The sequence below is a fragment of the Zeugodacus cucurbitae genome, chromosome 4, assembly GCF_028554725.1.
Source record: "Zeugodacus cucurbitae isolate PBARC_wt_2022May chromosome 4, idZeuCucr1.2, whole genome shotgun sequence".
NCBI classification, from domain to species: Eukaryota; Metazoa; Arthropoda; class Insecta; order Diptera; family Tephritidae; genus Zeugodacus; species Zeugodacus cucurbitae.
Genome location: NC_071669.1, coordinates 73,821,153 through 73,837,003, shown reverse-complemented (window position 1 = coordinate 73,837,003; position 15,851 = coordinate 73,821,153). Strand labels below are relative to the sequence as shown.

Here is a 15,851-nt window from a genome sequence, read left to right as displayed (position 1 = left end):
AACTACATTTTGCCTGCGGCGTAGGGTGTGTTCAAAGAGAAAATAATAGATAAAAAGGACAAGTCTCAAATTAACCTTATAATTTATCATACTCGTAACTTCTAGTCTAAATATGGTTAAATCATTACAATTATTTTACATTTCACTTTAAAATTTCGTTGGTACTCGTTTGAAAAAGTAATTCGGTAAATCATTGAAGCTGGAATTAGTATGGCATCTCTGCTAGCTTAAAGTATATCCGTAATACATTTTAAATGACAGTTAAAAAATTGTTTAAACGACATTTTCATGAATGAAAATTTAGAATGTATATTTCAATTGCTCAAATGTTTGAATAAAATCTAATAAAGCAGCAGTTACTAGATTCTTATGTGGATCTACTAATAGTTTGGTTATTGATTAATGTGCGTAAGTTGATAATATTTAACTGATTCAGGAAACAAGTGTGCAATAGTATATTTCGTCTTGATTTATTTCGCAGTTCACGAATCCAACGCATTCTTATACGACAAAGTGGAGATTAGCTTTTTAGGTAGGTACTGCTTTGGGCATATTAAATACATTCATCTATAAGTTTTTCATACATTAAATATGCATGCGGCAATATAGAATCTGGATTCAGACTTAAAGAGCGTAAAGACTTCAAAGACCAGTGACGAAATGTGTTTAACCACTCAATTACCATATTTTATTAATTTCAGTGGTGTTCCCCGGAAGACATATTTCTGTGACTAAAGTAAAGGTTTGCACTTACCATGCCTAGCTGACTGACTTTTCATACAAAAATTAAAAAAAGAAGCGTAAGGCCGTAAGTTTTATTAGATTAAGCATTTATTTGGTTAATCGTAGGCATGTGTGTTGCATTACAAATATGCTGTGTCCTCTCATGCATCGATAGGAAATGCATTTATGTTAATATTTACTTTGCAATAAGTTTGACTAATAATAACTGGTAATACATGCATTTTGGTATGTTTGTATGAATGTATGTGTGTGCATTGTTACATAAATATGTATCATCAATATTGTACTTAATTTATTTTAATGTATATATTAAATTTAAATTAATAAGATGCTTAGGCTTTATTTGCTCCTTTGGATTAAAAAATTAAAAAGACAAAGTCACTTTAAAAGCATTTCTATTTTTTTATAATTTTTATTATTTTTGTTTTTCTTATTAAGGCATCATACATGTGCAAACTTATACGCATGTATTCCATTGAAGCAGCTTAAACTAAATTACATCCATATGAAAGACTTATATATTCAAATAAGTTTTAAAAAATATTAAATACTCTACATCGTTAGTAATTTCTCCATTCTTGCTAACATCCCATATTAATATAACTTACCGCGTACAGTTTACGTAATCAAAAGCATCGTAGAAAATTTAATTTTTCCAAATATTACATACCGTTAAAATAGCAACAAGTATACATGTTCGCATAACCATGTTTTAAGTTTTTCATTAAATTTTATTTCACATTTCACATTTAGTTTTTACTTTGTTAAAAGCCAAGTAACGAAAATAGATGCATACATTTAACAGATAATATGTACGTACACTTAAAGAGTAATTTGGTTCATGTTGTTGCTGTTGTTGTTTTTTATAGCAAACTAAATATAATAAGTACATTAAGAATCGCTTAAAAACAATGTTTAACAATGTCAAAGTTGTGTTAATATGTGTGGATTAATAACCTTTAGTAATGCTTATAAATGTTTCGTTTAAACTTGTGTTCTATGTAGATTGGAATTAGTTAATAGATTAATGTTTATTACTTAAATTTCGATGCGCCGATAATACTAAAATGCAATGCTTGTATTTCTGTAGGGAATGTAACAGTAATATATGTGTCGAGATCCCCAAGCCATTTCCTTCGCCTGCTCACCATTAATAAAGCAATAGTTTGCGTTTATTTATTTAAATCTGCAAAAGAAAAATTTACATTTCAGTATTATTCAAACGTAAATCTCACTCACTCAATGGCTTAACGTCATTTGACTTTCTCTTTCACCTTTCTGGAAAAGATTCAAATGGAGATGAGCCATTTTACCGATGAGCATTATACAACTGTGTACCTACTGAACTACAGGATGTTCTAAAACTTTTATTTACTAGAATATGCTCCGCAAAATACTGTGCAGTTAAGGGTTAAGGATGTTGAACATTCGATTTTCATTTAAAAATGTTGTTGGAATTCATATAAAAAACATACATACGATTGAGTTATGTAAAAACATGTTAATAAATGAACTTTATTGCGAAATCCAGTATGAAAACGATTACAAATTGCAATTGAATTGAACTAAACTCGTCCATGGTAAATGTCTTTGTTCTTTGTATATATTAATAGCTTATATAAATTATAAAATATTTACTTTAGATGCATATATGAATGTATGTAGGTATATTTAAATGAATTTACTGTTTCATTCTTATAAGCAACTTTTTTGCTGAAACAAATTTTGAATAGTTTTCATGAACTTTTAAATTGAAGTCTATGATTTGAGCACCTTCTTGAGGTGCTGTAACCAATTCGTTACAAGTCTATTCCAGAGGATTTAATGCTGCGTGCTGAACACAGTTTAGAAAAAAAAAACAATTTAGTTCTAAATGTTTCGTCTCATTATGTTCTTTTATAAAGCATTTAGTTGAGCTCTACTGCATTTTTTGTTGTTGTTGTTTTTTTTTTTGTGAAGACAACGAATTTTATGAAAGAATTATAAAGACAGAGGTCTGCAAGAGAAAATCAAACCTTTTCTGCACGGATACATTTATGGGAATACAAATACATATGTAGGTAGCTAGCTACTAATGGGAACTCAGTGAAAATGTGCGAAGTGTTGCGCTTACCTAACCACGGATGTATGTATAAAAAGCTTGTAATCCCTTAATTATGTATATTTATGCGTGTCGTTTATTTCTAATTGCATTATCGTTTTTCGCTATCCTCCATATCGTCTAGTGCTGGTCGTCGTACTCTTGTCGATGCTGCGCTTGGCGACGTTTTAGAGCCTCAGCATCTTCCAGCAATACTTCCTCAAACACATTCTTATCTTCCACAACCGTTGATTCCTCGTGTGACCAGAAGCTAGACGATGTCAGACTGGAGTTTACACCCGGATATGAGTCCTCCATGAGTGTGCTGGATGCACAACTGGTCACACTCCCTGACATTTGCGAATTCCCAGCACTGGTCTGATAAGTAGCAGTAGTGCCTGCTGAACTCGTATTGGTTTGTTCAATGCAAAGTGAGTCGGCCGATGCGTCTTTGTGTAGCTGGCCCGAGGGGAAATCTAAGTTTATACTGCCGCTGGCGCTTGTGGTTGTAGTGATGGTCTGTGTCACGATGTGTTCATGTCCTTCCGCATCTGTAGTCGTAGTGGTGGTTGTTGTAGTCGTTGTCAGACCTTCGCCGAGTGTCGTTTCGCCCGTTGGAAATCTAGCCAATAAATCAAACTGTTCATTTTCCATCGAATCGATGCTCTCTTCACGTGTAGGTTGTTTTCGATCAGTTTCCAACGAGTCGATATCCGAGCGTGTTGTTGCATCCTTTGATATTTCGAAACTTCCAATGCTGCTAGAACGCATATCTAGACTTTTGTTGATCTCCAAACTGTCTACACTGCCTTTCTCCGAGTCCTGTTTATCCAGTTTAATTTTTGTCTCCAATGGCTCTGTTGACATTTCCGTAAATTTTATCATTGCCTCTCGACCTTCGCATTCTTCCAACTTCTGTTTGAGAAGCGCTTCAATAGTTTGCTGTTGTGCCGGCAGCACTTCGGTGCGTGTTACGGTACGTGTTACTTTGCTTACAACAACATTGCTGGCACCGTTTTCTCGATCACTATCATTTGACTTGTTCGAGTCGTCCGACCGTGAAAGCATGGCTGCCTCTTCTTTGGCTTTGATCTCAATCAAGTGTGCTTCTATGCACGCATTCTCCAGACCCTCAAATTCTTTAAGGCTTGAAATTGATATATCATCGCCTTGTGCTGTGGCATTGCCACTGTGACGGACCATGTAGCGTCGAGTGAAACTACCGTTACTAGAGTCCGTTGAACCCTGATGGGTTTTATTGCGATTCTCCAACGAAATGGCTTGTTCAAGCGATTCGAATTCTTGCAAACTATTCATAGACAAATCATCATGTTCGCCACGTGCGTAATATCGTCTTGCTGCCATAACATCATACTCAGGTGTACTGGAAAAGGAGTCTTTAAAACTGCTTATGCGACTACTGCCCACTTCGAACTCGCCATCCTCTTCCTTGATGTCCTCTAATACGCCGCCGGTAATGTCGTATGGATAACGCAATTGTGAGTCCGTAAGTTGCATTTCAACCCATCGTTTGTTAGACGCAGCCATGTCTCCCGAATCGCTTTCTTCCTGGGGGTCGCTGCTACTGCCCGCAGTTGGCGGACTTTCTTCAAACTCGAAGTTTAGATCATCTCGAAATATTTGAGAACCTAATTTGGGATCAGCGGGAGCAGATTTTATGATAATTTTTTCAACATCTTCATCATGTTTTGATTCGTATTTTGTTTGTTGAATTTTAATGCTCTTTCCGCCCAAATCAGCTTCATCTGCTTCTTTAGCTACTTCTTCGATTATCACAAAATCGTCGGAAATATCTGGTTGATCAATCATTTCAAAAGAGTCTGGGGAATCTGGTGCCTTGTCATAGTCATCGTAGTCGATATCTCCAACTTGTGGACGTTGGAGATCCGCAAGCTTTTGCTTGTACTGTTCTTGTACTAATTTTTGAAATGTTTCTTCGCTTTTATCCACACGTTTCTGCTGGTACAGAGGTTCATCAGCAGCCTTGTGCAATTCCTCTTGTGTTTTCACTTTGTATAACGACTTCTCTTCAAAACCCTCAGCATTTTCTTCTAAACTTGGTGACTTTTGGAAGTCCTCAGTTACTGTTATATCTGGTATATTTGAGTAGTCTTGCATATTTTGAGAAGGTCGCCGTTCTTCTTCAATCGCTTCGGCCTCCATCTCCTCGGTAGCGCTATCTTCAACTATAACCTCAGCCACAAGTTGTGAGGGAGTAAATGGACGTTTTTCGAGGTCAAAACTATGATCCATTTCGGCAGCTGCTTGCTTTTTCTTTTTATTGTTCTTTCGTTCATTCGGTGACCGAAACTGTCTGGTGTACTCAGATTCATAGGGGTCTGTGTCCGATTCGCTTTCAGACTCTTTATTTTCCCCCACTACTGGTAGATCCTTATCCGTAATGGCTTTTAAAACATCACCAGTGATCGAAGTGCTCTCGCTCCGCTTATGACCGCGTTTGCGAGTTTCACCGGGTGGTGTTGTAGCGGCAGAATCTTGTGGAGAGTGTTCCTTGCTGTCCATTTCCATTGTAAATGTGTCTTCATGCTCGTAAAATGAAGATGCCTGTTCATCGTGTGGGAACCCAAAGGCTTCAATGCCAGTTAACGAGGAAGAACCAGCTGAACCAATCATATCCTCAAAGTTTTCTACAACAGTTTCTATATTTGATGTACTTGACATGCTAACCGAAAGGATGCTACCTTCGTCTAAGCTAGAAGCCAGTTTAGTGTCGTCAATGGAGCGTCTTATGTCGCTGTGATAGAGAAAAATATCTTCAGGTCGATCTGTATCTTTTCCTTCGTCTATTTTAGCTTCATCCATAGGATAAGCTAAACCCCAAGTTTTCTCTACTTCCTTGGGTTTAGGAAACTCTTCGATCATTACGCTCTCGAATTGTTTTTCTTCTGGTTTGGTCTCCTCGATTTTTGGTTTAAATATCATTTCTTGTGAACGTTTCATCAGCGATCTTTGCATTTGTTGTTCGGTTTTATTGTAATCTTGAATGTCAAGACTTTCATCACTGTCCTCATCATCGTCACGCAAGTCACGAATATGGGCTAATTCTTCAGCTTCCAAAGCATCCGGTTCTGTAGAGGACGCTACCAATGTTTCTGATAATTCCGAAACATCAATACTGCCTAAATTACCGGATGTTTCGGATTGCGAATCGAAACTCTTCATGCTTGCATGTGAACTTATCGTTTTGCCGCTACTACTCTCAAGTGTGCTAACTGCGCTTATATATTCGGTTGCTTCACGTGTTACTGATGACACGTCCAATGCTGTTTGATATTCCGAAGAATTTCCTTGTGTCACTAAATTTTCGACATCGGACGACAACGGACGACTGTCGTTTTTCTCAAAGCTCTTGTAATAACTCTCACTGGAGCTCGATTGGTCAATTTCGGGTACCGACCATCTATTCGTGACGTCTACAGTTCCAGTTTCAGACTTGATACGATGCGTAACTTCCTCGAATGGTTTCATTGTTTGTTCGTTACATATTTCTGAAAATACTCCAGTAGCGCCGGGCTTAGTATCTTCGGCTGGAGATTTAGGGGTCCGATCTGGCTCTTCTGTGACAATGCTTGCTTTGGCAATTTTCTCTTGATAATAATCTTCCATTGAGCTAAAATCCTCCACAGTTTCAGTTGAAACGAAACCAAGGGAAGCATGTTCCTCTTTAGCTGCGAATGCCTCCATTGAGCTGTAGTCATCTGCAGTGCCAGTTGATATAAAGCCTAGTGAACCGTGTTCATCTTTAAGCTCTTCCTTAACATCATCTAAGTTAGCTTGAGCATAATGTGTAAATACTGCTTCTTTATTCAGAGTCTCTTTTGTTGTGTCTTCAAAAGTAGCTTCGGTTAGTTTTGTTGGTTCAAATGTCGATGGAGGTTGGGTCTCTTTCAGAGTATCTGGTATTCCTATGAATGAAGAAATATCTTCTTCTTCCATGAATTTAGGCTCCTTAACTTCCTTTTGCACAGAGCTTTCTTCTGTTACAACCTTTTCTTTTTTCTCAGCGCTAATAAGTGTGTTTGAAATCGAACGGAATTCAAATTCGGATGGTGACTCTTTGATTGACTTACCATCCTTAACTATGAACTTCAGCTCATTGTTTGCCGCATTCAATGATTCCTGCGCTTCCTCCAATGTTCTGGCAACCATTTCTTCATCAATTAGAGATTTTGGCAATTCAGTAAATTGCTGTGGTGAGTGTACTACCTTGGGTTTGGCTATAGGGATCTCTTTCTCTGTTGTTTCCCATTCACTCTTTTCTAATTGCAAGTCGAGTTTATCGGACTTTGAGCCACCGAACTTGAAACATTCATACTCATCTAAAGAAGTTTCTCCCTTTTCTTCGGTTGGTTGAGAAATTTCAGCTGTGATCAGAACAGTTGCATCATCGGGTTTTTCCTTCATTGGCTCTTGTTCTAGTATGTCATTTCTTGTTTCGGAACCTTGTCGAACTATTTTGCTTTCTACTTCATCCGTTTCACGCTTCATTGTCACAAATTCCTTAAATACGTCATTGGATTCATCCGAATCAACAGAAATCTCCTTCATCAATGCGACATCCTTTGCTTCGATTGTTTCCTCCAAGGCTTGATCGGTTGTTGCCGTTGTTGGGGCGGAGGACACTATATCGGCGTCTGGTTTTGTGGGTGTTGTCTTAATTATAACGTTACGGCTTGATTCACCAATATAGAAACTTGTTTTTGATCTGCCGTCAGAGAGCTCAGACTTTTCAGTGTCGGCTTCTGCATCATCTACTGATATCTCACTGGTTGGTTCCAGTGATTCTGTGCGATCCTCGGAGGCGGTCGTAATGGTGGTAGTTGTGGGATAATCACGTGCATGTGACGATTTAATAGATATTTCTGTTGAAACATCATCGGTTTTCGAAAGATCGTCGGTCATATCCAAGCTACGCAGACTAATGCTATCCGATTGTTCATTTGCCAGAGCGGCTAAATTCTTGAACGAATCGGTCGGTTTCATTTGTAAACGTGGCCTAGGCACGGGAGCAGATATCGACAGGTCGGGTAAGATTTCAGAGGAATCGGTAATGCTGTGTGCCTCATCGCTTTTTTGGTATTGCGTCAATTCGTCGCCAATATCTCTCACGGGTGATGCGGATTTGGCGGCGCGAGGCTTGGGTGTGGGGGCATCATGTCCAGTTGGGGCAGAAGTCGGCGCACTAGTTGGTATCGGAGTGGTTTCGGATGATTTAGCGAATTCAAAGCCTGTCTCTACAAAGGTAATAATAAGTGTGAAAGTAAAGGTATTTCAAAAGTATTAAAGAAGAATAAATCAAGTTTGAAATGAAAGGGAGATAATAAGCTAAACTAAATGGATAGACAGAGACAATGTGATTATAGAAAGCATATTGGTTTTATTTGAAACAGTTAAATTATATATATGTATTAATAAGTTTGCAAAATAAATAACTACTCAATTCAACTATCAAAGTAAATACAAATTGTTTCTTCACATGCAATTTAATTGCTCTTCTTGTTATGAAAGCAAAATCAAGTTAGCACTTACCAAAATCATAAACTTTAAAAATTAGATACGCAATTAGAGCTCAACTTTAACAAAACCTAGCTTTTACGCTTCATTGCTTTATGGATGCATGACTGCATACATACATAGCTACATACATGCGTAGTATGTACGCGGGCCAATATATATGTCTAATTAGACATACATATATAACGATATACTTGTAAGGACGTTTTCAAAAAGGGCGATGGATGGATATCGAAAGACTTCTTCTTTGAAAATCCTAAGGAGACCTTATGTAATTAGTATAGTATCTCGGCTCGAATACGAATTGTCCAACTATCAGTAATTTTTTGTTTGGATCATCCCTAAAGATATACCTGTAGGGCGGCTCTGCGAGTGAGAGTGTCATCTCTATGACTTTCATAAGTGTTACCGACTAGCGACAGGAAAATTGTGTTGTTTATATTCTAGTTTTATTATTTTCTAGTGGATGTCACCGGCGATCATGCACTTGCTAAGTCATTTTCAAAAACTTACAGATTAGTGCCACCGGTCCAAAATGAATATATACTCGTATATTTCTTTCCTTATAGCAAACTCTTAATTTGATAAAAACAGATAAGTCAGGCCGATATAATTGCTTGACATCTACCCGCGCCAATCGAAAACGTTTCAGTATTTCCATAAAAAAAGTACGTCTCATCGAACCATTTAAGCCGCTGCGTAGTCTACACTCACATGACTGAACTCATATAATGCATATGCTAGTAAGTATTTATGTATGTAGATATGTACGAGTATATGTATACTATGTTGGTTTTAATACCTGTTGCTATATCTTGTATATCGTTATCTGGTGTATTTTGACCGATTTCGCCCAAAGTGTTCGTCGTGGGCGACACACTATCGTCCCAACTCATTTTCGAAAACTCACTTTGCAAATTACTTATCTCGTCGTCCTGCACCATCGCATCGAAATCTGCATCGAACGCAGATGCCTGCGCGTCGATATCGCCGACATGTGAAGTGAGCTTTTCGAATTTGTGCTCAATGCGCCGAGACTTTGCAACACTGGCATCTTCTGTAACATTTTTGGGATCGCTAGTACCTGTACCTATAGGTGTATGCATATGGTTAATTCACGCTACAGTTTCGAAACGAAAATAAGTGTGTATGTATGTAATTGAAAAACAGTTTAAAGTTTATGAGGTAACCTAATGTCCGGGCGGATTTTTTTATACACCCCATGTCGTTCATGTGGATGTATGTTATCTATTAATTGTTCTACTATATGTAGGTGTGTATGTCTATATGTATGTTTGTGTGCTCTGTGCCTTGTCAAAAATTACCTTTTGCCTCCTTGCAGTTTGCTTCTTCAACAGCAGCATCGACATCACCACTACCATCATATGTACTAGCTTCGTTTAAGGGATCAATTTGCGTAGTAGTTGTTGTAGTTAATGTAGTTATAGTTTCTGTTGCTGACATGGGCTTGAAGCTGTCTTTGAGACTAATCAAATCATGTGACCGTTTTTGTTGTTGTGTTGTGGTGGTGGTGGTGGTAGTGGTATTAATTGTGGTGGCTGCAACACCGGGCAAAGCGCCGACTTGGACTTGCGTTTGTTGCTGCGCGCCAAGCCACTGCTCGTCGGTGAAGCTCATGTTATCGTCGAACGATTTACCAGACATAGACTCAATGGTTGGCGATTTGATGACATCCAAGCCACCAATATCATCACAAGTTATGGCATAGTTTTCACTTTCTGAATTGTACTCCTGCTTAAGTGAATCATAGCCATTGGCTTCTTGCTGCTGATGCTGCTGCTGTTGACGCGTGCTAATGATGCTAATGCTCTCTTCGAGCACGTTATCAATCAGCACTGTGGCCTCTTTGCGTATGTTGGTGTTGATGTCGAAATCGATGAGCTCATCACCGCCAGCTTTTCTACTACGATCTTCATCATCGTCATCATCCTCATCATCGTCATCATCATCATCATCAGAGTATTTTTCATAAACGTCATCCACATCACTATATTTATAAATACCGCTATCTTTTCTTTCTTCAATGTCTGCATTAAAATCTATTAACTTGTCTTTGTCATTATCTTCGATTGCGGCGCAAATGATTCGTTCTTTAACGTCGTCGCCTGCAAGACAATTGCACATTGCGTATACAGTATGTACCATATGTATGTAAATGCAACAATAACCCAATACTTAAGCACCATTCAAATGAATGTACGAGTAATTACAGCAACATATTTGGCAAGAACCGAAATTCATTTTTATTTTGTTTTTGCATCTTCCACTTGGCTAGTCAAAGCGTGCAAATCCATTTTCAATGCAATAATGAGGTGGTTATGAGCGTGTTTAATGTCGTGTTTAACATATTAGATATACATATATGTAATGATAATGCGATGTGTTTGCATGTGAAGCTTAAGAAGCGGTGACTAAGGAACACTTAAATTACTTATAATCATGTGTAAAATGAGCCTAAGACGTTCAACGGCGACCTGATCGTTGTTATCATTCTCAAACCAGTAATGCCTAAGATATCATTTGAGAACGAGCAAGCAATTTCAAGTACGACCTCTCTCAAACTCTGTAATCACTCTTCATGAGGCAATAGTTAAAGCGCGTTACCAGATGATCATCAGATGATACACACACACACACACACACACACAAAATTATTGAATGAAAATAACTAGAATTATCAATATTTAACATGACACCAGCATCTATTTCTAAAACGGTTGATTCAAATAGTGGCTTTAGCTTTCCTTACGCTTTATCCTTCAGTTCTACTTCTCTGCATATGCATGTATAGTGGTATGTGTGTGCTTTTGGATATGTTGGTGAATATTTTGTGTGAATACAATAGAGTTCTGAGTATTATTCTGTAAGAACAACGCGAGATCGTAGACGTTTAATACGAAATCATATATGTATTAATGCCCCAATAGTAAGTAGTACGTGTTCAACCAAACTTCAACATTAATAATCGCCTGGTTTTGTTAAATTTTGCTCTAATGCTCTAATTGTTATGTTTTCTCTTTTGGAACTTAACAGAAATGAAATGTGTAAATGAGTGGCTTAAAACTAAAACTAAAACTAAATAAATGCAATGGAAGAGGCGTGCGTGTTGTTGTGATTATTTTAGGTGTGATGGTAAGGCTAAGCGGGTGGTTGAAATCGTTCTTGTTTATATATACATAGATATATATTATAGGTACATAGAATGTATAAATAAAATAACAATTTTTGAGAAAATAAAAGAATACTTTTATACATATCTGCAACTGTTGACTTACCAATATTTCGGAATGAATCTTCATCTAAAACGAGCTTTTCTTCTATGGTTTCTATAAAAAACATACACACAAAGTAAACAATATTAGCAACTCGGTGAATTGAAATGTGGCGGCATTCAAGATAGAGATGTGATGTGAGCGTGGAGAGTGGAGAGTGGAGAGTGACAAATGTTTGTACCATAAACATAAAATGATGACCACAAAATGCAATGAAAAGTGATGCAAGACTAAAAATACTAGATGAAAACTTTATAACTACGTACTAGGCATGGTTATGTAGGGTTAAAACGCACTTAGTAAATCCAGTGCTTATAACTCAAGGCTTTTTGTTAGCAATGTGATTTGACGTTTAACGGTAATCGGGAGTTTGTTAGTAGTAATGACGACAACTGACATTCATATTTGTTAGTGTATTTTAATATGCATTAATTATTATAATTTGTTTTACTTAAAATGCAAAAACGTTGACATCACTAGCAATATTCAAATATCCAGATGAGATAGTGTTTTAAATTTTTTTTTTTAATTATATGTAGGAATATATGAAACGTTTTTTACTTACAAATTATGTTGAGTTTTTTTATTTTTTATTTTTTTTTTTTTAATTTTATTTATTTTTTTGTTGTTTTGTTTTCTGATTTGTGTTTGCTTTCTTTGTGAGCTGTATTATTGTATGTATTGATTGGGTACTCGTTTTAGTTGCTGGCTCTGGCAGCCGATTCGTCGGATTCAACGTATTCGATGTCTGTATGCGCATCGCGAGTTTCGACATTGCCTTTCATATGAAGTTTCTCAGCTTCGGCGTTAAAGCTATTGGTGTTCTTCTCGTGTACCACAGTGTAACTTTCATTTAACAGCTCGTTGAAATCAGCGCAATTGCAAACGCGCGAGGCATCCACAACTTTATCGCTGTCAGCGTCGTCGGCCTCAGATGGGCACTGCACATCTTCAATATCGGTATTTGGTGGATTGGTACCATCACCACCGCTGCCACCGCCGCCTAATGTCAAAGTTTGCAAATGATTTATGCAAGACTTCCGTTGGCCGTCTGTCTCTATTGCCAGCATAATATTGCTGTTACTCACTATGTACGCCTTTAAAGTCGAACTGCCAACATCCGCTTCGCATTGGGCTTCGTTATCGGATGCATCCGACACGTCATCAGCGCTGATATCCTCTATGTCGGTGGCTTTATCAATGCTGTCGTCTTGTTGCAGTTTTTGCGCTGCATTCAATATAACATTTGGTGGCAGACCGTGTTCGCTTAGATCCATATCTTCGACGTCAGTGCCACCATCCTCTTTAACTCTGACAACGTCTAAGAGTTTTGCTTTTCCTTTGCTCAGACTTCGTGTCTTCAGCTTTTTACGCCTATTTGTGCCATCAACATAGATTTCTTCAATATCTGTCACCGGTTCTGTGTGAGCATGCAATTCGAGACGCTTGCTAATCTGTGGTTTTAACGTCTCATTCAGTACAGTGACTTCGTCTTCTATTAGATTGTCAGCATTTAGACATTCTGCTACAGAGACGTTTCGTTCCAAATCATCGGCGCACGAATAATCTTCATCTTCAGTTTGCGCATCGTCGGATACGGTGTTGTAGACACCAAACTGATATTCTCGATCTAATGGCATAACATTTTCGATGGTGTCTCCAAATTTATCTTCTTTAAGCACTACCATCTCACGATGCACTGGTGGCAGCACAGCATCCGATATGGTGTTAAATTCATTTGAGGACTGTGTTCCGACATCGTCGCAAAATACATCTTCCACATCGGTAATGTCCCCGGAATCATCGCCAGTAGCCCTCAGTATAACCGCTCTAGGTATAGATTTCTCTTCTTCCTCACTATCGAAACTGTCCTCAGCCGCAGAGTCGTCAAGTTTTTCAACATCTGTTAAGACCTCATCTACATGTGCATTGGCCACCGTCAGAAAAGCATTCTTATTAAGAGACATAGTCGTCGACTTCCGACGCTGCTGACTGCCACTGCTGATGAAGGCAACATCAATGGGCGGTATACTTGCATTACTAGCATTATCGCCGTACACCTGGTCTTCATCTTCATTTTCGGATGCAGATTCTGAGACTACGATTTGACACTCCTCTTCATCGCCTGACATCTCTAGCACTTCATCTTCGGACATACCGCGTGCGCCGGCACCAGCAACATCCGACAGCGCCGACGCGAGCTCGCTAATATCACTCAGCACAGATAAGTCTTCGTATTCATCAGACTTTTCATTCTCGTTGGTGGAACGTGCACTATCGGCAATGAATACTCTATTCTGCTCACCAACGGCAGCATCTAAGTCAACACAAACCGACCGCTCACAACCGTTCTCCAATTCTGAATCAGTATTGTAGTCTTCACAGTCCGTTAGATAATCATTTGTCTGATTCAAGTTTTGTGCTTGCAAAAAATCTCCCTCTCTGTTCTCCACCTTTTCTTTTGCTTCATTGTCAACCATACTTTGTTCGCGCAGGCCGTGCTGTAAAAATTCTTGAAGGGATAGCTTTAATTCGGGATAAACATTGCTCTTTTCATCTTCGCCATCATCAGAATCGGTGTCATTGTAGTCTTCAATATCGGTGGCATCATTGTCTCTCTCACCGACTTTAGGTACGTTGAGCATATGGGTGGGAGCTTTCTGGGTTGGCAATATCTTCAAATCAGTCTGACTATCGAAATCCTCAACATCTGTGACCTCACCCGTATTAAAATTATAATCCATATCATTGCTGTTGGAATCATCAGAGGATTCCAATTCCGAATGATCGTTGGTGGTAACGGAAATGATGGGAAGCTTTGTGGACATTTTGTTTTCTTTCGTTTGGTTTGGATTGGTTTAGTTAGAGTAATTTAAATGTTCTTATTAATAGTTTGAGTTTTGAGTTTTCGCTATTTGTGGAAGAGTCAAATTGATTTTAAATTTTGAGTTATTTCCAATTGTATCAAATTAACATAAAATAATCGAATAAAATTTACGAAAGCATTTAAAGCATTGGACGGTATTCATACAAAAGCATCGCTACTCTAAACTTTGTTGTATGAATACCAGCAACAGCACATTTACTTAATTGACGCGTTTGTTACACTTTCGTGAGATGTTTGCGTAGTTATTGTTAGGCGAATAAGAGTTGTTCTTTTATGATATGCAACATGTCTTTGTACCCATGTTCCAAAGCTGCGAGATGTGTGAAACAGTGGACCAATTAAGTAAGCATACGCGAGATCTGCCGATGTACTCATATTAGCATTTAATGCACCACAAATGTACTTTACAGTTAGAGCGATCTAGCGATCTCTTTCTATTTGAATGATCTTAAAAGGGTCCTTCAATGCGTAACTGGTGTATGCTTACTTAAGTGGAAGCTTGCATGTATTCACAATGAGACTGATAATCCAGTAAAAGAGCTAATTTGAGGAGTATGAAGAATATTGAATATTTCGAAATATTTGTGCAGTTTTAAGAGATCTTTACAGTTCATCATAATATAACATAGTAATTTAACCCCAGACCTTTACATCTAACGATGTTATCTATTTTAAGAATAGGGTTTGACAAACAAGCAGCAATCTTTTTTACGCGGATCAACATTTTATATATCCATTTTACCTATAACATGGACTCATTTAACTGAAGCAGTTTTCACATTTAACAGAAACAAAGCTCAATATTGTATTTCTAGGAATACAACTGAGAGTATTTGTAAAGGTATGCAAAAGTACTATCGGTCTCGTTGTGAATGCATATCAAAATATTTACATAACAAATAATCGGAAAGAGTTCGTTAAGCAGAATCGTTCAATACAATTTTGCTGAGGTTGTGAATTACCATACTCCGAATTTAGAAGCACATTAACGAGCTCTCTCCAAACATTTATCCATATCTACCATATAAGTTCCATTATAAATATGACTAAAGCTTTGAACTAAATCGCTCAGTAACTATTTTTTTATAAATTCAAAATATTTTCGAAATTCGAAATCGTTAAATACTATTAATTTATTTACAAATTCATATGTAGATTACGTTACGCATTCCGTTCTTCGTATGTATGTATGCAAATATGGTATTAAAAAACAGTGTGTATGGTTTGTACGAGTAGGCTGTCCTGTATATACGAGTAATACTATATGCATATGTACGAGTATGTTTGACCT

At 37.7% G+C, this 15,851-nt stretch overlaps 2 protein-coding genes and 1 long non-coding RNA gene across 26 annotated transcripts in view; 1 reads left to right on the top strand and 2 right to left on the bottom strand.

Moving 5' to 3' along the window:
- The first annotated feature begins 95 nt into the window (after positions 1 to 95).
- On the top strand, positions 96 to 3,056 carry LOC105212917 (uncharacterized). 2 transcript variants are annotated; one of them, XR_008471058.1, is made up of 4 exons: positions 96 to 408; positions 482 to 532; positions 610 to 808; positions 1,835 to 3,056. It is a non-coding gene; the product is annotated as an uncharacterized LOC105212917 (long non-coding RNA). The 2 variants fall into 2 exon arrangements; XR_851749.3 differs by having other exon boundaries at positions 117 to 408; positions 702 to 808.
- LOC105210957 (ankyrin-3) overlaps positions 810 to 15,851 on the bottom strand; it is an 89,176-nt gene continuing 74,134 nt past the window's right edge. For 12 of the 17 annotated variants that reach the window (XM_054229746.1, XM_054229747.1, XM_054229748.1 and 9 more), the window contains 5 exons: positions 11,677 to 11,727; positions 9,706 to 10,506; positions 9,183 to 9,470; positions 2,858 to 8,100; positions 810 to 1,930 (listed from right to left, as the gene is read on the bottom strand). In XM_054229746.1, coding sequence (XP_054085721.1) covers positions 2,966 to 8,100; positions 9,183 to 9,470; positions 9,706 to 10,506; positions 11,677 to 11,727 — 6,275 coding nt within the window. In that variant the 3' untranslated portion in view covers positions 810 to 1,930; positions 2,858 to 2,965. The remainder of the gene's footprint in view (positions 1,931 to 2,857; positions 8,101 to 9,182; positions 9,471 to 9,705; positions 10,507 to 11,676; positions 11,728 to 15,851) is intronic. The other 5 variants (XM_054229758.1, XM_054229753.1, XM_054229759.1 and 2 more) reach the window with 5 other exon arrangements.
- Positions 810 to 15,851, bottom strand: part of LOC105212915 (uncharacterized) — a 55,896-nt gene continuing 40,854 nt past the window's right edge. For 4 of the 7 annotated variants that reach the window (XM_054229765.1, XM_054229771.1, XM_054229767.1 and 1 more), the window contains exons 2-4: positions 12,239 to 14,584; positions 11,677 to 11,727; positions 10,434 to 10,506 (exon numbers count right to left, since the gene is read on the bottom strand). In XM_054229765.1, the coding sequence (XP_054085740.1) occupies positions 12,372 to 14,501 (2,130 nt within the window). In that variant the 5' untranslated portion in view covers positions 14,502 to 14,584 and the 3' untranslated portion in view covers positions 10,434 to 10,506; positions 11,677 to 11,727; positions 12,239 to 12,371. Of the gene's footprint in view, positions 1,931 to 8,011; positions 8,101 to 10,400; positions 10,507 to 11,676; positions 11,728 to 12,238; positions 14,585 to 15,851 lie in introns of those variants that run through there. The other 3 variants (XM_054229769.1, XM_054229768.1, XM_054229770.1) reach the window with 3 other exon arrangements.